The 25,589-nt window shown below is 47.5% G+C and overlaps 1 protein-coding gene across 11 annotated transcripts in view; it reads left to right on the forward strand.

Moving 5' to 3' along the window:
* Positions 1–4,324: 4,324 nt before the first annotated feature.
* The window catches only part of LOC142774765 (uncharacterized), a 227,308-nt gene continuing 206,043 nt past the window's right edge, over positions 4,325–25,589 (forward strand). For all 11 annotated transcript variants that reach the window (XR_012886552.1, XR_012886550.1, XR_012886549.1 and 8 more), the window contains exon 1: positions 4,325–4,555. Coding sequence is in view for 1 of the 11 variants with exons in the window: in XM_075875801.1 (XP_075731916.1) it covers positions 4,333–4,555 (223 nt within the window). In the remaining 10 variants the exon portion in view is untranslated. The remainder of the gene's footprint in view (positions 4,556–25,589) is intronic.

A 25,589-nucleotide genomic window follows, 5' to 3' on the forward strand; every position in this document is an offset into this window, starting at 1 on the left:
ACGCGCGTCGAAGCTTCGATTAATCACCTCCTCACCAGCTTCTCGGTCTAACGCATAGTAGTAGAGGTTACCCAGGCTATTCAAGCCTGGGCAGTCACCCAGCTTCAACCCAAGGCATCGCGTTCCCGCTCCTGCTCGGTGAGCAGTGAGGGTACAGCTCCACGGCGTCGTCCTAAAGTGGCTACCACCACACCACCGTCGGACATTCCGGCCTCCCTGCCCCTCCCTGCCTTTGAGGATTCCGAGAGGGACATGAAGGACAAAATATAAAACCTAAGACAGTCCCGATGGCTACCAATCGTACGTCCCGTTCAAACATTGCGTCTAAATTCGAGATCATACAGTGGAACCCTGGAGGCTTCGGGAACAGGCGAAAGCGTTCACAGATTTTTTAAGAAGAGAAAGACTTCTTTACTCTGTATATGTGTATATTTACAGTGTCTGTATATGTATTATGTGTAATTGATATTTCCCGCTTCTGTCCATTACTTTTCTCATTGGACCCTACACTAGCCTCAGGCTATGGGTCCAATCAGTGTTTGTAAACCTCATGTGACAAATGATAATAAACGTTCAATCAATCAATCAATCAATCTTTCCCTTTTCCTCAGCTCACTTGGCTCTCAGCCGGCCGTCTTGGCGCTCCAAGAATCTGGCCCTGCTCCATCCCTTTCTGGATACTGCTCCTATGTAGGTGGACCACCACATGCCTCCTCGTGCATAAAGCTTACACGGCGATACAGATTGACCTCCATCTGGATCTTCCTTACGACTACTGCATGATGTCAGTGCTGTCTCAGCGGAGGGGCCAACCATCAATACATATCTTAAACGTGTACTGTCCCCCTCGCCTTGCGAGGGCTTCATTTGCGCATCTCTTCCATCGGGCGCTGCGTATAGCGGCCCGACAACCACTGGTGATTGTCGGGGACTTTAATGCCCCCAGCCTTCGCTGGGGTTACCACTACGAGAAGGCCCGGGGCAGAGAGCTCAAGGAGCTCATTTCCTCGATGAGCCTGACGCTTCTTACCGATCCGGCACAACCCACACGTTCCGGCAACTCGGTCACGCGAGACACATGCCCCGACCTCTCCCTCACCCGTCACATCCGCGATGCTACATGGGAAAATTTACGCGAAACCCTAGGCAGCGATCACTTTTTACTCCGCATTTCGTTCACACCGCGGCAGAAAATGCGCCAACACTGGAGCCAAGCCCGTCTCACTGATTGGACTCTGTTCAGAATGCAACCATTCCCCGCCGTCCTCTCCTCGACCGAATATGCAGCGTGGGCATCATACGCCCTCCATATGAAACAAGCGAACACTCGCACCCTTGCAACCTCTAATTTGACTCCTGCAATCGATCCACACCTCCTACATCTTTGGCACGCTCGCCGCGGGCTCGTAAGGTGCTGGAAACGCAACAAACTTAACCGGAAACTTCGCGCTCGCATTGAGGCGCTCACTGCAGAGGCGGCCGCATACTCTGCACAACTTTCCGATGCTAACTGGGCAGACACCTGTTCGAAGGCTGCAAACCAGATGAGCTCTAAGAGTGCGTGGCGACTCTTTAGAAGCCTTCTCGATCCCTCCACCACCAGGGGAGAAACGCAACGCCAGCTCCACCGTGCTCTGTATGCCTTTTAGGGCACTACGGATGAACTCGCGCGAGAACTTTGTGACCGCTACATCTGCCGCACAATTGATCCCGCAGGCCCAGCATATACGTATTCCGGCGCCCCTAACACCGACCTCGACGCCCCATACACGCTTTTCGATTTACGATTTGCACTCACGAAAATGCGACGGGGCACGGCCCCTGGACGCGACGGAATAACAGTGTCGCTCCTGGCAAATCTTCCCGACCAAGCACACCTCTCGCTACTCCACCTTATAAATTCGATGTGGGACGGCTCTCCGCTTCCAACGGAACGGACCACATCGGTCGTGACATTCATACCAAAATCGGCAAAGTCCGTTAGTATTGAGGCACTGAGACCCATCTCACTTACGTCTTGCGCAGGCAAACTCATGGAAACCATGATTCGCGCACGCCTTTCCGCCTACTTGGAGGCCAGGAGGACCTTTGCCAACACGGTGTTTGGCTTTCGCCCGCATCTGTCGGCGCAGGACGTCCTGCTCCAGCTTCAACACAATATCATAGAGCCGACTAATATGCGCCATAACGATAAAGCCGTGCTCGCTCTCGATCTCCGCGGGGCGTTTGACAACGTCAAACACAGCCTTATACTCACTAACCTGTCCACCACAAACTGCGGGCAGAAGACTTTCAGCTACATTCGTGCCTTTCTATCACATCGCACCGCCTTCATTCGCCTTAATTCTACCGAACACGGCCCGTACTTATAAGGCACGCGGGGTACACCTCAAGGGGCACTCCTGTCTCCTCTGCTTTTTAACCTGGCGATGATGAACCTCCCCTCTCTTCTAAGCGAGGTCAAGGGAATACAGCACGCATTATATGCGGACGATATCACAATCTGGGCCAACACCGGCTCCTTAGCGCAAATCGAAGAACGCCTGCAAAAGGCTGCCCTTCTGGTGGACACCTACGCTGGTTCATGCGGCCTGGAGTGCTCTCCAGCTAAATCGGCTCTTCTTTCAGTCTCTCCGCTACCGCCGCCTCAAATTTTTTTTCCGTCCGGGCCCGTCCCGTCAGTGCAAAATATTCGGGTTCTCGGCCTTCACCTCACATCGTCCTTGGATCCAAAGGGCACAATAGCAGGCCTCAGACGTACCAGCGAACAGGTGAGCCGCATGATACGGCGAGTTTCTACCAAGCGTGGCGGCCTCCGCGGGTCTCAGTCCCTCCGATTGGCCCACGCGTTTGTGACCAGTCGCGTCCTCTACGCCTTGCCTTACCTTCGTGTGCGTCGTCGACACGAGCACCAGCTGGACGTCCTTCTTCGTTCAGTATAAAAACGCACTCTGGACCTACCTATTGCAACTTCCAACAGCCGATTCGCGGCTCTGGGGGTACACAACACCTTTGCAGAGATGCGCGAAGCTCATCGCGTTAACCAAATCAATCGACTGTCGCAGACGCCTTCAGGGCGCCGTCTTCTACACAGACTTGGCCTTAACCCGATATCTGACCAAGACCCTCTGCAGCCGGTACCAGAGCTCTGGCGTCAAATCCTATGGGTGGAACCTCTACCCCGTAATATGAACCCCGACCTCCATCCTGGCCGTAGACTAGCACGCGCCGCGGCCCTTCATACGCGACACTCCGATCGTCCTGGTGTTTTCTACGTGGACATCTCGGGTCCCTCCCCCTCGGGTCACTTCACGGTTGCCGTGATTACAGAGGGCAAACACGTCGATGGCCTCTCCTTTCGAACAGACACAGTAACGCACGCTGAAGAGGTTGCCATAGCTGTGGCCGCCTCTCACTCTGCCTTTCGCACCATCCTGACGGACTCGCGCTCGGCCTGTTCTCAGTACCTTCAGGGTTCCATTGCCCCGCTAGCGGCTAGCCTACTACAGGCATCCTCTTGGTGCTTTAACCCTCATCCCATTCGTATAGTCTGGACCCCAGGCCACTCGGGGCTACCCGGCAACGAGGCGGCAAATGCCGCTGCCCGCGCTTCTCTTGTCCGGGCAGTTGCCTCTCCATGTCCCGAGACGGAATGTGGCAATACCAACCTGACACGCTTTTGCGAAATTTTGACTTATTACCGGGCTTCGCGCCGCCTCTACCCGGATCCCGCACGCGGTTTGGAGAAAGCGGACGAACGACTGCTACGCCGCCTGCAGACGAACACCTTTATCAGTCCGGCGGTCGCCAGGCACTTTTTGCCGGAAATCAATGGCACCTGCTCGACCTGTCATGTCCTCGCCGACACATATCACGTCGTAGCATCGTGCCCAGTTAATCCCGTCCCTTTCTCATCCCCTTTTCCTATCCCAACTAGAGAGGCCTGGGAGGAGCACCTGCTCGGCTGCTCTTCCTTGGCTGCACAACGCTCCTTGGTGGAGCGCGCACGGGCAGCTTCCGGCTCCACTGGCGTCCCGGAATAGGGCCTTGTCACTCTAGCACGCCGATGTGCCACGTCGGCACTCTCTAGTAGACTTTTCCTGAAATAAATGTTTTTTACCACCACCACCATCTGCACATGTCAAACTGCCCGCAGTCCTCGAACTACGAAAAACTGTCCACTGCTATCTCAAGCGTTATCAGATATAAACGGACACGGACGAATCTCCTACGTGACCCTTTCTTTCGCAGCGCATGCGCCGACTACAGCCGGCCGCTTCTTGACTGCGCATTTTAATTACCCTCCAGGCGGCGCTTACTTCAATCGCACTTATGGGAGCGTGGCGAACGCCACCTCGAGCGCTCTCACCTGATTGGGGGTGGTACATTCCTATTAGCGTCAACTTTGCGGAGCATCGCTTCAAACGCGGCATGGAAGACGTCAAGGCCAGAGCTATAAGTGAGAACGTTAACGACTGTTCGTCTCAACCACCATGCACGACGTACGCTCCGCTACCAAGCTTTTCACCCCAAGCTTCGACCAGTGTGGACACCGGTAAATATTTTATTTGCTCATAGGTTCAGCGTTTCTTTTCGAGGTCTACTTTTTTCACGAGCACCCGGCCGCTAGCCACCATTTGGTTTGTGGAAAGCTCTTCTGCAGCATGCGCGCTTTAGAGCAAGTGTGCCTAAAGGTAGTAAGCTATGTGTTGCTGTAGATCCAATGAAATCCTGTGCAAACACGGTCGCTGCCGCTATTTGCCAATGTAGTGTGGTTTACGTCCCTGCCTTTCTTCATGTCATATATATCTCTCTCTACTCAGGAATGAATTCGTTGGGGTTTGACGACCCGAATCCACGTGACGTTGTGAGACGGCGTAGTCGAGAGCTCTGGAAATTTCGACCACCTAGTGTTCTTTAACATAAAGCTGAAGACAAGTGCACGGGCCTTCAGTTGCTCTTCATCCAAATACGGCTGACATTCGATACCGTGGCCTTCGGGTCAACATTAAATCACCAGGGCCACCAGACAACCACTGAGAGGGATGCACCTAGCGAGCTATTTGGAACTACTCATTCCCTTGTGACGGAAATATATAACAGTTTCTAACAAGGTTCAATCAATGTGTTTGGCTACAATACTTTATCTGTAAGTGTGAGACTGCAATGGCGATGAATGTATAAGCACAAGCAATACATACGGGGGAAATTTAAAATAACATACACGGCTGCTGGCGCACGTCACGCCTTGGAGCTTTTCAGCGCGTCTGTGCGCACTGAGTACGCATTGCGAGCCCGTCACTTCTTCAACAGTATCCGTGGAGGAAGACTCGTGAATATTACCGATTTTCAGAGGCGAAGCTCCGAAAGCCGTGGGTCTCTTCATGCATATCTTCTTGTGACCAGATTGTATGCACCTAGTTGTATGCCTCACTCAGCAGGTGAAGCTAGTGTGAGTGACAAACTGATCGACGCACGGGCGCTTGGAGGGGCAAACCCTAGGTGGTCGATATTTCTGGAACCCTCCATTATGTCATATCTCACATAATCATACGGTGATTTTGAGACGTTAGAGCACACGTATCAATCAATTCTTCCAAATGTATTGTAATGATGCGTGCGACCAGGTCTTGCTAAATTGCGTAAATATAGCAACCACAGATCTGCCAACACGTTTGACCTTAACAAATTTGTCTTGTAGTTGGTGCTCATATTGCACACGTAGACTGTATGTAGGAGGGCTTATAGCGTTGCCCCTATTCAACTAAGTATTTTTTCTTCTTCATATTGCTACAAGCTCAACTGCATTGTTCATTTCGGAACTTTGTTATTGCACCCCACATTTTGAGGCATAAAGTCGTGCATGTTCTAATTTGTCAATGAAACAAATACGTTGTGGTATTTCATAATGATTCTACGAACGGGACGGGGGGGGGGGGGGGCTCAACGCGCATTTAACAACTTTCATAGAGCACGAAGCAGATGGTCGTTTTGTTTGGTAAGCAGGTCTTTCATTTGCGTGATATGCTCAAAAATTCAAGTTTCCCCCCTTTTTTTGTTGACTCCGTAGTCCTAAATACCACATGAAACAGAAGTGACCATACACGGCGTTCAAGCGTACGCAGCATATGCGAAAAACATTTCGTAGTGACGGTAGCCGTAAGCTTGATCACAACCTCATAAGCCACCAATAGTTGTGACGACAAAATGGCGTCATCGCATGACATTGTAGCTTTGTGACAGGTAGGCTGATCTAGCTTGCTGAAAAATGGCAAGAAGTTCAATACACTCGACTGATAAGGGAAATCAGAAGATGCCTTCAAATTCCCATCATTTTAGGGGAACGCGTAAGGAATCACGTAATCGTGATTTGCTTTTCTCCGCGAAGGTAACCTTTTATTTCTAATTTGTACCCTTTTTGCGCAAATTCGGTGGTCTTAGCACGTTAAAAGGGCTTCTAAATTAAACGTGTAAGCTTTACGCTGCTTCATCGCCTCGTGATCGATTTGAGAGTATGTCGCCTATACTTTTCATGAAGGACTGTATACACCGCTCAAACAGAGTGCACGAAATCAGCCACCACCTCTGGGCACGGAAGTGTAACATACTGCCATATTTGAGTTACCGTCAGAACACAAGCCCTATTGAGTACTACAAACAATGCGGCACGGCAGCACACAGCTTCTGTCAACACGCGCCGATCTGTGCGCCTTTACGGATAATCATCGATTCAGTCCTTCAGTCGTAATGAGATTTGAGGTAAACGCAGTAGGGAGGGACAGCCTCTCGCAAACGCGGGTCCTTCGCAACTTCATGATCACTAACAGGTGCGTACACACACAATGCCACTTTCTCGTCTCACGCCCTCTTTTTATATCAACGCACGTATCAGCCACGACGTTTCAATTTTCACATCACGTACCGTGTTATCATACAAAGTACACTTGTAAACGATTCAGAAAACAGCGAGTCTGCGTTTAACATATGCAATGCATTATTTTAGGACGTGTAGATGTGCACGCTACGTGAGAGTGGTGCGCGCATTGTTGTCTGACTGTTTCATTCTTGAAAACGCTCAGATCGTCAATGCGAACCACAAAGAAGGGGACGCAAACAGTCTGTTTGCCTTTTGGATTGTGAACTAAGTAAGCTGCGTGAGTTCTTTGATGGCAGGTAATTTCTGCGCGAGCGATGTTCATTTGAAAGGTGGTTGAAATTCGCTTCAATAAACTTCGGGTGTTAGAACATGGCTGTTCTGTTCTGTACAAACCGTTCTGTTTGTGTCTTTCTCTTTGCGCTTCGTCTCGTTCGCGCTAAAAGTTTTCGAGAATGCCTCTGTTCTATTTCACGCACCCCTCTATTTTTCTGGCTGCTTGCGCGCCCTGTATCGACCAGCCGTTCGCGGCGTCCTTGTGTTTGCGCGTCGGTACTCACAGCCAAGGTACATGGATGAATTAGGAATTTTTGTCACGGCAAGAATCTTTGAATGGGAGGCGCACGTGCCGTTCTCTGCTCTTTATTGTACCTACCACTCACATGCACAACCAAGGGAAAAAGAAAACTTGAACCAGCTGAGTCTCACTATTTATGTACAACTTGCATAATACACACGGGTACGCAAAGAGCAGCTGATGCGTGCTGACTAACAAGGTCAACATGTGTGGAGGCAAATAAGAAAAACCGTACATTCAAAAAACTAGGCGCGTTTACCACGCCACTGCTAATGCAAAAGTGCTGCCATGTTCCCACCAGTTTCTAGCCACGACACTATTTTAAGTAAAAGTTTTGACGTGCGAGGGCTGTCATAGATTCTAGATCATAGTGGCATTTACTCACTGAAAGTGGGTAAATTCCAAAAAGAATATGTGACGCTCCGCCCATCTCTCCCCCTGCACACTACTACAACTCACCACTACGCCTACCACTGCCCCCTCCTGCCACTCTTTCCTCCTCATTCCTCCTTCATTTACACGTCAACCCACTTCACTTACTCCATCTGCAGGCCACTCGCTTCACTGTTTCATCAGTGTCCGAGAAGCGTAGCTGGCTCAACTTTCTTTTTGTGTGCGCTTTCATATCAAAGCTCCTTAAGGTCAAGGTTTGTCCGTTGGTGGCGTTGGCGTGCACCATAGGTGTTGCTCACGATGATGCTGATGACGTTCAAACTCAAGCGCGTGCTGGGCCCGCGTTATCTTTCTGCCATCGGGGCACAGCACATGCCGGGTACGCCACAACTATGACAATACAGATGATGACAATTACGGGGAACGACTGGCTTGTGCAGTAGATGACTGCAAGCAAGCAACAACCACCAAGCGAACGAGCATAGACTTCATTTTTGCCAACTTCAGGTTAGACCTTATACCACAAAGCAGTAATGCTGAAGGCAAAACGAAATTCACAACCCAACACAATATACTGCCACTTGCGTGTCTTACATTACTTTTGTTTTGATTCGGTTGTCGCGGACAAGGCATCGATCAGGAATGCTCAGCGCCAACTGCGCCTCATTGTTCGAGAGGGTTCGCGATCATTGTACATCGTTCTGTTACGATTGCCCGCAAGACGCGAGCACTCCAGAATATCGCAGAGCTTGCGCGAAGACCATTGATATTGCGTGAATATTTGACGACACCTGGATTCATGCCGCCGCGCTTCGCCGCTGTCAGTTGATCGACAGCCGACGCTTTAGAGGTTTGCCTCAATCAGCGCAGATGCTCCGAAACCTTGGCACTAGTTTTGGTTTTAAGAAATGAGCATGCTCGGAGTGGTTGCCGGGGATCTTAAGAACCGGTCAAACAGAGTGAGGGTGATGTGAATGCCCGCAGGTCGCGGGATCGAGTTCCGGCTGCGGCGGCTGCATTTCCAAGGAAGGCGGAAATGTTGTAGGCCCGTGTGCTCAGATTTGGGCGCACGTTAAAGAACCCCAGGTAGTCGAAACTTCCGGAGCTCTCCCTTACGGCGACTCTCATAATCATAGCGTTGTTTTGGGACGTTCACCCCCCCCCCCCCCCAAATCCATCAGGGTGATGTGAATGTTCGCATTTATTGGCTTTCACAAGGTTTCACAAATAAAAAAGAGTGATACCCCTGTAAATAACTTTTCTTTTAGATTATGTGTTTTCTGATTCCTCATTTTGTTCATTTAAAGTCAGGCGAAGCACGGGAAGTGATTGACTTAAGTTCATAGCGCTTGTCTCCTCTCTTTCTCGCCCCTTGCTCAGTGATAGCAGAAGTAAAATCGCGCTCATTCATCTCACTCGGTTGACGTGCATGTCCCCTACGGGAAAGATAGAGGCAACAAGTGGTGGCGGCCAGGTAACAGAAGCCGCAGTGAGCTACGCTGAAAAAATGAACCACGCATTCGTCGAAGATGAATTAATCGGGGAACACATGTTTTCTGTGGTGTGCTAACCCGATGACTTCTTGTTACGCGAAGGTTTCTCAGCGTTTTCTAAAGGAAACAGTTGGGCACAAGAACTTGGACCAAATATTTAAGCAAGTATTGATTTTGCACGAGTACATGAGTAAACCCAGTTCTCTGCAAGCCTGACTGGACTGACAGAAGTGCAGTGTCACTTGTTTGATTGGTTAACACGGCAGCGAAGCTCCTGTTGAGAAAATGCGTTGACTGAAAGGCTTCAATTTGAGTTGGCTCGGCTACATAGTTTTCGCTTTTTTTTACTTTTGGCGTGTAGTTCAATTGATGTCAAGTAATTAGAGGCTGCTTCCTGCTCATAAACTTTTTATGGCCGCTCTTAGATAATATGTGAGCCTTTACCTCTGTCACAGAAATACACGCGATGGACTGAATGCTTCTAAATATTTTTATAGAGAAATGTCGGTGAAGCCAATGTTTTGACGAAGTTAATTTCGTCATGACAATGCCGTTGCCCTGACAAAGACAAGTCAACTTGCCGAAACACTGCTTCCAGCGACGTTCTTTCTCGAAAAACTAGTGATCGCTTCAATGTAAACTTCGGTCTCGTTTGGTACCCAAGTTCTGTAGAAAAAGCATGTACTCTGGCATAACAAACTTGATTGAGTGAAATACTACCTTTCCCATTCGCGATGGTTGATAATTTTTGCAATGGTTATAATAATCTGGGTCAAATGTTTGCTCAATATGGATGGAGGCGGAAATGTTGTAGGCCCGTGTGCTCAGGTAGGGGTGCACGTTAAAGAACCCCACGTGGTCGAAATTTCCGGAGCCCTCCATTACGGCGTCTCTTGTAATCATACGGTGGTTTTGGGACGTTAAACCCTACATATCAATTAATCAATCATGTGCTCATTATGCCCGTATCTCAGTTGTAAGTTGAAGCGTATTTTATAGATTGACAATTTGACACTACGTGTATGCGTTTTTTTTCTATACGAAACGTGTAATAAAAAGTTCATTTTATTTGTGCCGACTAAGTTTCGTCTTATACTGAGACATCCGTCAGCTTAAATTTCGCCTCTTCAGAACACATGCACAAAATTTGGAAGAAAAAACTCACAAAATTTTACGAAAGACGTCATCGCCCGATTTGCCAGCGGACCTGAAAAAAAGGCGCGAGAGCGTTCCGCTTGCATGCGAAGTGGGAAAAGAGGGCTTCCACGGCAACCTTTCTCCTATCAACTTTTATTCTTTCTCTCTATTTTACACGTCACCAGTGGCTTCATGAAATAAATGTTTTGTTCGTGATTTATTTCTTGTTGGATGCCCGGCAACCGCCAGTGGTAAAAGCGGCGCTGCCGCTGCGTATCAGCACGCGAGAGCGAATACACGGGAGGTGTATCGAGTTTCCACCCCCAGGTGCCAGTGTCTTGCAGCAATCTGACTTTTGTTTTAAGTGGCCACTAGTTATACCCAATAGGCAGTTTAACCTGAACATCAAGTCTGTTCTCTTTATCTGCGCCATGGCCCCGTGACAATAATGTCATGTCGTCAGATCAAACTTAATTTGGCGGAACCTAAGGGGGTAACCGAAAAGTAAGAGTACAGTAGCACTTTGACACTGATAGCGGCCAACGGAGTGTTGGCTGTCCATGAATTGACAAGCGGCTAAACGCGTCGGTAAAAATGTTGTCATGGGGGTGAGAGAATGAATGAACTGAATATATTTACAAAATATACATGGATAGTCAGAGGCAGCTGCGGCCAAGATGGAGGTACAACAGCAACAACAACACGAGCGCAATCGCATTCATCGTCTTAGTCGTGTACCTGATGCTCTCTCGTTGCCGATCTCATGTAACATATAACCCCCTGCCAGCGGTAGCGCGGTCTCGGCGCCTAAATGAGAATAGCATCATATGCGGAGATGTATGGTTTCAGACGGGACACGTGGGCGATGTCAGTAGCGGGTGCGGACGACGACGACTGACTGTGCAACAGAGCGATCTCATATGTGATCTCAGTAAGCCGGTGTAAAAGCTTGTAAGGCCCCGAGAAGCGAGATAGGAGCTTCGAAGAGGTGCCAATGTGGCGGCATGGTGTCCAGAAGAGGACCAATGAACCAGGAAAGTAGGAAACTTCTCTGTGATGGCTATCGTTGCGAGCCTTATGAGAGAGCTGCGAGCCAAGAAGACGTTCCCGTGCGATTTCGCGGGCCACTTGAGCCCGAGCAGTGGCATCCCGGGCGTACTCTGTAACCGTTTGCGGAGTTGATGGGAGAAGCGTCTCGAAAGGTAACGCTGGATGGCGGCCGAACAATAAATAGAAGGGGGGGGGGGAGCCAGCGGTGTCGTGGCGTGACGAATTGTATGCGAATGTCATATAAGGCAGAGTACTATCCCAATCAAGGTGATCTTTGGAAACGTACACGGAGATAATTGTTGTCAAGGTACCATTTAGGCGCTCGGTAAGACCATTTGTATGTGGGTGGTAGGCCGTAGTTAGCGTGTGACGTGTCGAACACGAGCGAAGGATGTCACTTACTACTTTTGAAAGAAATTAGCGACCATAATCGGTCAACAGCTATGGAGGAGCGCCATGGGGAAGAATTACGTCATGAAGCAAGAAGTGCGGAACTTTAGTGGCACAGCATGTTGGTAGCGCTCATGTCATAGCGTATTTTGTGGTGCAGTCAGTGGTCACGGCTATCCACTTGTTTCCAGTAAGAGAAGTAGGAAATGGTCCAACGAGATCAAGACCGACGCGGTAGAAGAGGACGATGGGTATGTCTATTGGTCGGAGCAGACCATCTGGTGGCAAGGTGCAATGTTTGGAGCGCGAGCAGGACTCACAAGCCGCAAAGTATCGGCGCCCAGAACGTTAATGGCCTGGCCAGAAGAATCTACGCCAAACTTGATGGTACGGGCGCGTTACCCTGAGATGTCCAGCGGTTGGGGCGTCGTGAAGCTGGTCAAGAACAGCGGAACGGAGTGTCGCAGGAACTACGAGTAGTAACTCTGGTCCCTCGGCGCTGGTGTTGCGTCAGTAAAGAATGCAATCGCATAGAACGAACAAGTGTAGCAACCAGTCTACGTGGGGCAAACGTAGACTGCATGATAGACCGCAAGTGGATATCGCTGAGCTGTTCCTTGCGTATGTCGGTGAAAGCAGACATGGCGAAGACACTGGGGTCAGAATCATGTGCTGAAAGGTCGGGTGGGTCCACGGGGTGACGGGATAGAAAGCCGGCATCCTGGTGGATTAGGCGAGATTCGTATGCCAAGTCAAAGCTGTATTCTTGGAGTTTTAAGGCCCAATGACCAAGTCATCCAGTTGGGTCTTTAAGGGACGACAGCCAGCAGAAAGCATGGTGATCCGTAAAACCCAAAAGGTGCTGCCAAACAAGTATGGTTGAAATTTTCCGGCTGCCCGAACTAGTGTGAGGCACTCACGCTCTGTGATGGAAATCTTGCTCTCCGAAGGAGAAAGGAGGCGACTGGCATAAGCGATGACACGATCCTGTCCTCCTTGCCGTTGGGCGATAACAGCACCGATTCCATGTCCGCTGGCATCGGTATGAACTTCACTATGGGCTGACGGGTCGAAACTGGCCAAGATGGGTGGGTAAGTAAGTAATCTTGTAAGGGTGCTGAAGGCAGTTGCTTGGTCAGTACCCCAATAAAAAAGCATGTCCTTCTTCAGTGTTCCGTAAGTGGTCGGGCAAGGTCAGCAAAATTCTTCACAAAACGTCGAAAGTAAGAACAGAGGCCGATAGAACTGTGTACATCTTTTGGAGAACGTGGCATGGGAAAATCTTTGACAAATCTAAGTTTCTCAGGATGAGGTTGCACGCCTCGAGCACTGACAAGGTGGCCCGGCACAGTGATTTCCCGACGGCCAAAGCGATATTTGGAAGAGTTGAGCTGAAGTTCTGCTGTCCGGAAAACCTCAAGAACAGTCGATAGGCAGCTAAGGTGGCTTTCAACTGTAAGTGAAAATACGATGACGTCATCGAGATAGCACAGGCGTGTGGATCATTTGTATCCACGCAGGAGAGTACATCATCCTTTCAAATGTAGCTGGGACATTACACAATCCGAGTTGCATAACCTTGAACTGGAAAAGTCAAACCGCTGTAATGAATGCGGTTTTCTCACGGTCTCGATGATCGACAGAAATCTGCCAGTATCCTGATCGTAAGTCAATAGATGAAAAGTAGGATGACCCATGTAGGCAGTCGAGTACATTGTCAATCCGTGGACGGATTGACTTGTGACATTAATACATGTGCTGCAGAATATTCCTGCCTTATTACTAGTATTTGCGGGAGCTCTAAAATAATCGCGAGTTTTCACGTCTTGAGCGCAGTTTCGGCAGAATGATCTGCAATAATCACGAACCTTCTCAAACAATGAGGTGCATTTTGCGCTTAGCATTCATGACCCAGGCTTTATATGGTATAATCTCAAAGAATCCCGACTTCTTGAGACCTTTTGAAATAAAGAAAAACGTGCTTGATCACTCTTTCGTGGCAATCAGCCGGTATAGGAAAAAGAAAGTGAAGCGTTTCTGCACAGGGTAGTCCAGCGATAATTGTGCATTGTTTCACCACATTCTTGAAGTAATGAATGATATAGCGACAAATAGTATGGTGCAGAGAACAACTGGAAGCCGCTCGAAAGTTGAAGCATGTTCTTGAAGCAAAAAGGACACACGCAAAAAAAAACGTACACGAGGTGAACTCAGAACTGTCACAGGTCGACACTGAAAGTGCTCAGCTCAAACACAAAGAAAATACGGACGAACGCACATGTATGCACAAGACTTTGTGTTTGAGCAGCCCTCAAACATGCGGGGACTCTGAAGTTAGGTATGTGATTAATTTTTTTTATCATTTGTCAACACCAGCTAAAGTCTGTAATGAATCGTTTTTCAAACATGAAGGAGATTTGTAGACCTACTATTGCTTTACCACCATCTTCATTATCATCCCCAGCCTGCCTGAGGTGTACTGCCGGATGAATGCCTCCTCCAATGATAAAATGAATGCACAGCATATCCACGGGGTGAATGATGACGACTGGGTCAATGTGGACGCATGGATGGACTGACGGATGGCCGGACGCACGGACAGACTGGCGCACGGACGGATGCATGGAAGCACAGACTGACTAATGAACGCTTCGTCCATTTCACCATTTCAATCCGCGGATATGCTGTGACACGTTTTTATTGACATGCAATGCAATGCAACTGGCTACTACTACGACTACGACGACACGGGACGTACGACCCACGGCGTAAGGGGGTTCGCCCCTGAATGTTACCATACTCTGTGCGAGCTGATTGCATTCATTCTCCACGACCTTCCCATTTTCGTCACTCCAGCTGGCTTGAAGCTGCCTATAAGGCTGCATTTCCTAATTTTTGGTACCTGCAACTCTATTGTTCTCGCTGAGTGCCCAGTCTTGGTTCTCTACTGTTCCTATTGTGGCACGATAACTGAAGTTTTGTCGTTATCTTGGCGATAGTATATCACTTACCAATGAAACATTTGTAATAAGAAATAATGATATCTGGGGTTTAACGTACAAAAACCAACATATCATTATGAGAGATGCCTTAGTGGAGGGCGGCAAAAATCTCCCCCATCAGTGTCCTTTAACATGCACTGACAGCGCACAGTACATGGGCCTCTGCCATTTTGGCTACATCAAAATGCGAATGCTTCGGCGGCGATCGAACGATTTTTCTGACCTTTTGGTCACCTGCGACCTTTGGGTCAGCAGCCAAGGACCATAGCCACTGTTTAGCCGAGGCGGACAAGAAAACAGTTGAAGGAAAGAGACGAAAGTGTGAGCAAACACACAAAGCATTGTCTTTCTTGGCCTCCAATTATCGATATTCATAGCATTGTTTCCTAGCACTACTATACCTAGCAATTATGTTCATGTACAGGGGGATTTGAGACGTTCACAATATCACTATTGCGATGAAAACGGAGTAATACAAGCATGTCTTTTAACGTAGTGGGCCTGCTACTGAACGTGAATACATGTGCACGCTCCGTATACACTGAAAAACAGCATGACATATAGACCCACGGTTATTTATACGTAATTTCCTTTTGTCATTCCTTCATGTTTCATTATTCATAATTATGGTTGTTCTCCGTTAAAAGTCTAGATTGCGTAGGACGATGTGGCTAAAGAAAGGTAAACAGCTGTAGCTTATATGGTTGGCACACAATGGCTTGTAACCTTCAAGTTGGTTTCTACTTGTGTCCATGCCACCTGCACTTTGTTGGGCTTAAGCTCTCTAGAGATGGCGCCCCACCGCCGATGCGAGGATTGCAGTGCTAACAACTGACCTGTTCTCCTTCCTATATTTTGTACAGTTCTCATCATATATATATGTATATATATAAAACAAGCTACGCTGCGCTGAGAGTGTCTCCAGACGAAAACTTACCCCACCGACCCCAAAAGCAAGCCGTCACTCCGTCTGCCCTTTTCGCCTAGAAGCAAAAATAGGAGCACTGTTACTCCCGAGCAGAAAATTTTGCGAGCACAGCGAGAAAAATCCACAAAATGAAATTCAATATACACCATCAGCAACTGGTTTTATTCTATTTTAATGAAAAACTGATTACATACGCATACATGTGTAGAAAAAGCTGCGTAAGTACAACTTATTGCCCTGACTGCACCGACGTTAAAGGAACACTCGATAGAAGAGAACAGCTTTCCCGCGTCAGCTTGAGTGTCAAAGAAGCAACAACAACAAAAGAAGCGAAAGTGCGTCTGCTGCTACTGACATCTCTTTCGTCAACCAAAGAGGGTGCGTGAACACACATGACTTCCCCAGTCAACAAGACGCTGACTGCGACGGTTTCCCTGAAATGCTGAGCTCAAATATTTCCCTTTCTTCTTCATTTTAAGTTTTCTTTTCTTTTTAGAAGCATTAGTCGTGAATTTCCTCCGCTTGCACGTTTTCTTTGTATATTTCTGTCGGTGAGGTTACCTAACATTCTATTTTTTTTCACAGACTATTCAAAATTTTTACTTTCTGATCCGAATACTCCGTTTATGATGATGGTGACGTTCTTACAGAGTCGCACAAATTTCTGCTACACGTACCCGCCCTTTTGGCTATTTGATATGATTGTCATGTTTAGTATGCCGGTCTTGAGTTGTGCAACCTATTAGACTTCTAGGGCACCTGACTGTTTATTTTTCGAAATTTGGTAGGTGTAGTCACTGCTAGCTAAACAAGCTCGCAATTAAAAAAACAGATGAACAGAGATGTGGGCGAACGCCTGTGATATTGCCTTTTGTACTCAGGGCATGTAACGCTGTCGAAAGATTCCTAAGGTAGGGAAATTTCTATTACGAAAAAAAAACAAATATTTCCAATATAGTGGAGAGAGAGATATATATAAAGATGCAAGGAAAGGCAGGGAGGTTAACCAGACGCGCATCCGGTTTGCTACCCTGCACTGGGGAAGGGATAAAGAAGAGAAAAGAGGTTGCAGAGAGATGAGAAGGTACACACAATCTCGAGCACACTCGGGGAGCACACACAGTCTACAGGCGGTCGCTCAAGTTTGTTGACTTTAGGTAAAGTAGCAGTGCTTTAGTTGCTTTGTGCGCAACTGAGGCAGATGCCCAAGGTCCTAGTATCTTCTGCACACAAAATGGTCCGGGGTCAAGTTTATTCAAAACCATCCGGAGCTGGCATCGCTGTGTGTCGTAGCAAGCGCAGTTGCACAGGACGTGTTCGATGGTCTCTTCAGCTCCGCAGAAGTCGCATGTAGAGGTGTCTGCCATACTAATGCGAAAGGAGTACACCTTTGTAAATGCAACACCCAACCAAAGGCGGCATAACAGTGTCGCATCGGAGCGGGAAAGCTGTGATGGTAGCTTTAGCTTGAGCGAAGGATCCAGTTCATAAAATGGACACCTTTGGCAGCTAGTAGGCGACCAGAACGTACGTGTGAGATCTCGAGCCAGCAGGTAAAGTTGTCTTGCTGCATCATTCCTTGATAGAGGAATCGGGACCACACGGTTTCTTTCATGGGCAGAGCGGGCTGCATCATCGGCTAATTGATTTCCGGTAATATCGATATCTCCAGGCAGCCATTGATAATAATATCATGCCCTCGTGCTAGAGCTTCATGATGGCAATGTCTTCTTTCTTGTACCAATTGGTCATGATTCCTCCTACGCATGGCAAACTGCAAACTGAAAAGGGCTGCCTTCGAATCACAGAATATGACCCATTTTCCTGGGCACTCTTGAACCAGATATTGTTAAGCAGCCCTTATAGCAGCAAGCTCTGATGCCGTAGACGTAGTCTTATGCGACAACTGAAATTTGATTGTCATTGCTGCAGACGTTATTGTCATTGCTGCAGTCGGCACCTGATGAGCTGCTGGACGAGACGGACCCATCACTGTATATCTGGGTTCGGTCCAAGTACAACTCATGTAATAATAGCGGTGTTGCTTGCTTCAATGCTACTCTGGAGTGATTGCGTTTCTTTTTGATTCCCGGAATTTCTAGACGTACTTGCGGCTGGTCGAGGCACCACAAAGGACATGCCATTCTCGCAGCTGGCGTTTAACCTGATGGAATGCTGTTTAGGTGCTTGGCTATGACATCTGAAAACGTTGCGCGTGGTCTTCCGGAGGGTAGAAGGGCCAAGTGGTGGTCGGGGACACGGCTAGCATGTCGAATGTGCGCTCTGAGGCAATACACAACTCTAGATGTCCTAACCGGATGGTCTTTGGCAAGCACGATTGAGGCATAGGTAGAAGCGCATCGGCGGAGTCCTAGGCAGATACGCAGCGCCTGACCCTGCAAACTCTCCAATGAATGAGTATTGGATTTGCAAGTGTTAATCAGTACCGGCAAGCTGTAGCGCAATAGACCCAGAAATAGGGCCCTGTACAGCTGTAGCATGGAGGCCACAGAAGTTCCCCATGCTTTCCCGCACATGAATTTCATTATATGCACAATAGATAGCAGTCTCTTCTTCAAGTACGCACAATGTGGGCTCCACGAAAGACTTCTGTCGATTATTATGCCCAGAAAACGATGCGTCCATGCATATTTGACACTCTGCCCATTGATGTAAACACGGTATGGCGTCATTGGTTTGCATGTGAACGCCATCAACGCGCACTTCACAGTTGATATAGCTAGGCCTTGTTTCTGAAGGTAGGCTGTTGTGAGGGTTGCTGCCCGCTGTATTCGTGCACGCACCTGAGGGCGAGTAATTGCAGCACTCCAGAGGCAAATATCATCGGCGTATATGGATAGGCACACCGACTTTGGCAGAACCTTCACCAGACCAATGAGGGCCACATTGAACAATGTGGGGCTTAAAACACCTCCCTGAGGTACTCCGCAGTAGGTGTAATGTTCAGCAGTTGTACCCTCATATGTTTGCACAAAGAAACCCCTGCCAGTTATATAATCTTTTACCCATTGAAACATTCGTCCACCAATGCCCATTGCTGCGAGAGAAGTGAGGATGGCATCGTGAGCTACAGTATCATATGCACCCTTCACGTCAAGAAAGAGTGCCAATGATATGCGCTTGCGACTTTTTTCTTGTTGCACAAATGTCGATAAGTCAAGGACACAGTCGATGGAGGACCAGCCCCGACGAAAGCCTGCCATGCAAGAAGGGTATTTGGTGTATCGTTCCAAGTACCACTGGAGACGAAATAGAACCATTCTTTCCATCACTTTTCCGAGGCAGCTTGCGAGCGCTATAGGGCGATACGCTGTCAAGTCCAATGGTGATTTTCCCGATTTCAAAAGTGGTATTAATCGACTTATTTTCCATTCTCGCGGAACACTGCCGCTGAGCCAGGAGTTGTTGAAGCATGTTAAAAGTTCTGTTCTGGCTTTTTGTCCAAGGTGTCCCAACGCACTATAAGTAATACCATCAGGACCTGGCGATGACATGCACTTAGAAACGACCAACGCACCTTCCAGTTCTTCCATGGTGAATGGAATGTCCATTTCTGGTAATCGCGTCTCAGGAACGATCACGGCGTCGATGCTCTCGTTCATAATATTCCCGGCAGCTCTCGTGCAAAATTCTTCAGCCACCTCGAGTTCTGTTTTTCCATGATGGAGTGCCAAAGCTTTAAAAGGGTGCCATTGCTGCGGAGAGGAGCGAAGACCACGAACTTTTCTCCAGATATATGACAGTGGTTTAAGAGGGTCTGGAGTTTCGCAGAATGCTTTCCAGCGTTCGCTTTCCAGCATGTAAATGTGTCGTTGAATCTTTTTCTGGAGCCGCCTTGCTTCCCTCAGATCGTAAATTGATCATGTGCGTCTGTATCGTCGTTCAGCACGCCTTCGTATAGCTCGTAATCTTTCCAGTTCGATGTCAAACTGTGTTATTTTAGACGAAAATGGTAGTTTACATTTCGACGCTTGCATAGCTTCCGCTATGGTATTTTCCAGGCTGCAGGCGAGGCCTTCTTGGCAAGCGTCCTCAACACGTGATGTAAACATCGACCAGTCAGTGCCAATTGCAACACCGGAAGAGAAATGTTTTATGATACCATCGATCGTCACGTAGGTGGGTATGTGATCACTCCCATGAGTCTCAATATCGCAAAACCATTTAACTTTGTGAGAGAAGCACCGTAACACCAATGTCAGGTCAAGGCAACTGCCATACGTGAGACCCCGCAGATATGGGGGGGTACCATCGTTCATGATAGAGAGCTTGTAATCTGAAGCGAATGTAACAATGTTCCGGCCCCTGGCATTCATCCTAGTGCTCCCCCAAAGCATGTGATTAGCGTTGAAGTCACCGGTGATGATCCAAGGCGCATCGGTCCTCATTAGGATGTCTTTTAATCTTTCGCAGTCAAATCGCGATGACGGAGATATATATCCACCAATAAGCGTGAACGAAACTGCATTCTTCTTTACACCAAGACACACGTACTGATTGTCGTCATTTGAACTTATTGGGTGCGAAAGATAAGTCAAGTCTGTGCGAATGTAAACAATTACTTTGCTTCGTTCTTCGCCAGCGGCTGAACAAAATGCTTCATAACCGGACAATCTATAAGGCGTTGATACGTTTGGTTCACATATGACAAGTACAGGGAATTGATTGGCCCGGACAAATTGGCGAAAGTCCGAGATACGGGACTTCATGCCTCTGGCATTCCACTGAAAAATCGACGTACTTTTAACTTCAGTGCGGAAGATGAGATTTTGTTGAGCCATTGTGCTTATACGAAGTTAGCAAGAACTGGTTTAGTGCATCCAGTATTTGCAGTGCACTCTTAGCAGACGAAGATTGTATGCTGCTCAGTAGCGTGCGAATCGTGGCAATTATTGATTGCACGATTGCAGTCACTTGCCTGTCTTGGTTGGAAAGATCTCGAACCGGGATCGCGGACTGGCCGTCATGAAACTCCTTCGGTTCGCTTGATGCTGCTTCCCTTTGAAGTGCAGGCCACTCTGTCGCAGTTAGGGTATGCTCACTGGCTTTGTCCTTTACAGCCTTTCCCACGGCATGTGGTCTTGAAGGCAAAGGAGGTGGTACTGATGAGGGATCTGGCAAACGTGTCGAGGAGGTAGCGGGCTTCCTTTAAGACTGACGTCGACGTGAACGACGTCTTCTGACTTTAGCTGCTGCTTCTCGATGAGATGAGTGATCGCGCACCATCTCCTTCAAGATGGCAATTTCCTTCTGAATCCGCGGGCAGTCCTTCGATGTGGCTTCATGGGATCCACTGCAATTAGAGCATTTCTTGACAGTTGCGACGCACTTATCCGTTTCATGGGGCTCGGCGCAGCGGTGGCATACCACCGAATTCTCGCAGACGCTGCTCACATGTCCAAGTTTCATGTATTTACGGCACTGGAGAGGCTTTGGAATGAAAGGCCGCACAGCATGTCTGAAGTATCCCACCTTCACATGAGAGGGGAGTGATGTGCTCTTAAACGCAATCTTCACACAGCGAGACTTGCCTAGCCGGGTGACATCAACAATTGGAGTATCAGTTGTTGACTTGACAAGAAATTGTAAGTCATTGTTGGAAATAGCCACATCTATGTCGTAGATCACGCCGGTTACTACATCACATCCCAAGGGAACATGAGAGCGCACCCGGTTGCCGTCCAAGTCAGTTACACTGCGCAGAACGCCCAGCGCGCTTGCGTGCAAAACGTCCACAGCCAGTATATTCTTTCTGGCGTTCACTCTTATGTCCGTGATCTCATTTGGCACGAGCGTTTCCAGAGACCTCGACACAGACTGTCTGTTAAGGCGTTTCATGCTGACGGTAGAAAGTGCAGGCAGAAACAGGATGGTATAAGTGTTCGATTTTGGCGCTTCACTTACAGTTTGAATAGTTGAGGATGAGGATGTCCTCATGTTCCTCCTCTTCGCTTTGCGGCTCAGCACAGGTTGGAAACCATCATCTGAAAATTCCTCACTGCTGAGATAGTAAGCATGAGTATCTTCACTGTCGCTGTCACTCGCTTGTCCCATCTGCTTCCTGGAGGCGGCCACCGCTGACGCCGCTGGTGCCGGCAGGCGCCCGGGGTGGTCTACGTCCATCCCCGTCATCTACGTCCAATAATGTGGAGATTGCTAAATATATATGTACCTGACAGGAAGGCAGTATGAACAGGTGACATTCCTGCTATTTGGAACTTGGAAAAATTGAGAAGACAAGCAGTTACTGTACTTGCTCTCATTGCATATTAACGAGTGTAAAGAAGTCTAAGCTCGATTGTTTTGCGTGCCAAAACCACGAATCGATTACAACGTACATAATAGTTAAATACATTGGAACAACTGTTAACGTGCTGATTACATTAACTTGAATTTCGCGGTTAGTTTAATCAGACTCTTGATTATTAGCCACGCCGGGTCATTGCCGCTAATGCAACGCCATGTCGGTGCTAATGATAAGGCAACTTATTCTGCCAACTTCACTTCCCGAAAACACAAAAGCAATCACGCAATCGTCATTGGTGAAAGTGCCTAAGGCTGACGTTTCTCTGCGACTGCCCGACGTTTCAAGTAGAACAAATTTCTTCATGCCCTTCACCGCACTCTAGAAAACTTTTTTAGCCATCTGGTGATAAATTTAACCATATTCAAAGACCTTTCCAAAAATCAGTCTTCGAGCTTGGATACGAACTTGTTCTCACTCTAGAACATTCACTCTCTGCATTCAATGTGGTAATAAAAAATACAAGTGTGACTACTCTTTCGGACAAAAATGCTCAAAGTAATTGTAATTGGAGTCACTGCCACATCGTGACGAAAGCTTCTTCCTCGTAAATACGGAGGGGCAAGATCTTAACAACTAGCCATCAACACTGAAAACGTGCCCTACGGCTATATGGTACGGAAGAAGCCCTCTTTACTACAACATGCAGTTGTTTTTTCTATAGGTCGGAAAATACCCAGCGAGTACAGCAAAAATGTCCGTGTGTGCGGCATACACGAAAAAAATAAATATAAAAGCATGAAAACATCGCATCCTCCCCCACTTTTTCTCCTATTCAATCAAATGATGGAAAGCTGATTATACCCCACCAGATCACGTCGGAGCTCCTTCTGAAGTGTTCGGATGCTTTCGATATGAAACCCGTCATCATTTATAACAAGTACCCGTAGATTAATCGATATACGAATGAACAACATACCAGGAAGCCTCTCCCCCACCCCTACCCCCATTTCTCCTCTTTCCACTTATCGGAGCAGCGTGATTGGCTTTGCGCAAGTAAGGCAGAACTGTTGGAAAATGCAGGAAGAATAAATATATCTGGGCAGCACAAAAAAGCCAGCGAAAGCATGGATATTCAAAAAGACGCAGGTTGTGAAAATAGGCGGCAGTATATTTGTCCACATGCTCCAGCATGTTGCAATAGTGCTAAAATTGATGATTAATTTTGTGTGGTTCAGATACACTATTGTATGGCCCAACTTACGCTATATACTATATCGCAGGTCTAACCAAACAAGTTTACAGGAATGTATAGGTTTTATTTATTTCTTTACTTTCGTTGGTACCTCAAGAATCTCATTGAATACGCCCCGCAACTAGCCAAGCCTCAATACGCTGGTTGTGCTTCAGCAAGTTAAGAAGTTGGGTTTGCGTGCCACAGCCGTGGCACTATAAGAAATATGATCGTGTGCGTGTAAAAAATAAAATAAAAATAGGAAGCATAGAGGAGCACTACGCAATATTAAATTTGGAAAGTTTTTCGCTTACTTGATCATGTCAAAAATATCACTTTGTCTGCTTTTAGTTTGTCTGCTATAGAAAAAAAAAATCCGCGTCTCACTTTATCTATGTCACACTGAAGTCCAATGGCAAGGGGCCGAAGATTTAAAAAATGCCATTAGGTATATTTCAGGAATGCCGAGCGACTTCTTGAACGTCATTGGCAAAACGCTATACGAACTGGTGAGAAATTGCAGACCTTTTATTCTTCTATATTATTCGTCTTGAAGGGAGCGTGCCTGGATTGTAATCTATGATGCATGTGACTCTTGACACATTGAAAACGCGTACAAAAAAAGCAATATATTTTATGCAACGTCCAGTGCTACCACCTTGTGGAGAACAAAGGGAAGTTCAATGTCTGGAGCACTGTATTATTTTGAAAAGTGAGGTAACAAACAACGCACGTTCGCACGCACACACACAGGTATGCACGCGCGCATGGACGTATACACTGGATAAGGTTCAAAATTATCTTTAATATGGGTTCGGCGAATGAAGTATATGCTTCATGTTGCTGTTCGGTGAGCAATATATGGACCCATTTTTTATCTATATATGCGAGGCATTCGAAACACGTACAGGTAGTGCAGCGACACTAAATACACTCGATCAGGATTTTTTAAAATAATATCAATCAAACCAGAGCATGCTAAATACAGGAGTATAGTAAATACAGGATGGGAACAATGCCAGGTAAGAAAGGTGGCATACTACAAGCGTTTTCGCACAGAAAACTTGACATTTAGAGTAGGGACAACTTTGAGGAGAAACAATAGGAAGCAAATGCATGTGTGCCTAGCAGCCCATCAGTAGTTGAGATTGTGATCGCTACATAAAATACACGGTCTCAACGTTTATTGGAAGTTCGCTGCTTGAAATTGATAAAATGTTGATGCGGAAACTATTCGCGACACATTCTAAAGCGTAGTACTGCTTCTGTCTATAACCTCTGTTAATTGATTGCATTATGGTATTGTTCACTTTTTATATCAGCGAAAGTCAGGAGAAATCCTCGGAGAAAAATTATTGCCGAAATATATTGCGTAGGCACTGCTAAAAAACTATCATTTTAGTAACCACAGCCGCAGAACATTTATGAATTTCGTCTTGGCGCATCCGATAATCGAAAAATATTTTGACAAGTTTCACCACCAATGAGCGCCTGCTTTTCGATCTCCTTTATTCACGGTCATAAGGTTGTCTCCGCACCTGCGTCACCACTCTTTGTTCTATTTATGCTTAATTGAAAAATTCAATGTTGTCTATGTTGTTGAACGACCCGCTGTTGTTTAGCGACATGGTGGGTGCGTGCCGCGCGCGGCCAGACATGACAATTTTTGTCTCGCTGCTTTCGCACCGCTGCCGCTGTGGATAGGCGAAGGGGTGCCGACGGGTGGAATACCACGGTGGCAAGCTTTTCCGCCATGGTGAACGCAACCTTTAGACGGTAGCTAAGGTCAACCAATGCCTGCGGCACGCACTCATTTGGCGGCTATGGGTCTAATTTGATGCACTCAATTCTACGAATAGGAGACATCTGGACGTGGCGCCATCTATCGGCGCCAGGAAAGGTTGCGTACCCGAACTGAATGGTAAATAATGATATGTGAGGTTTAACGTTCCAATACCACCGTATGATTATGGAAGACGCCGTAGTGGAGAGCTTCGGAAATTTCGACCACCTGGGGTTTTTAACGCGCACTCAAATCTGAGCACACGGGCCTACAGCATTTTCGCCTCCGTCGAAAACACAGCCACCCTTCCGCGATTTGATCCCGCGACCTACGGGTTAGCAGCCGAGTACCTTAGGCACAAGACCACCGCGGCGGGGCTGAATGGTAAATAGGGAAGAAAATTATATGTATTGAAAAAAAGTTAGTTATCAAAGATGACTCCTGGTTATGCGTAGCAGAGACC

The sequence above is a fragment of the Rhipicephalus microplus genome, chromosome 10 (assembly GCF_043290135.1).
Source record: "Rhipicephalus microplus isolate Deutch F79 chromosome 10, USDA_Rmic, whole genome shotgun sequence".
NCBI classification, from domain to species: domain Eukaryota; kingdom Metazoa; phylum Arthropoda; class Arachnida; order Ixodida; family Ixodidae; genus Rhipicephalus; species Rhipicephalus microplus.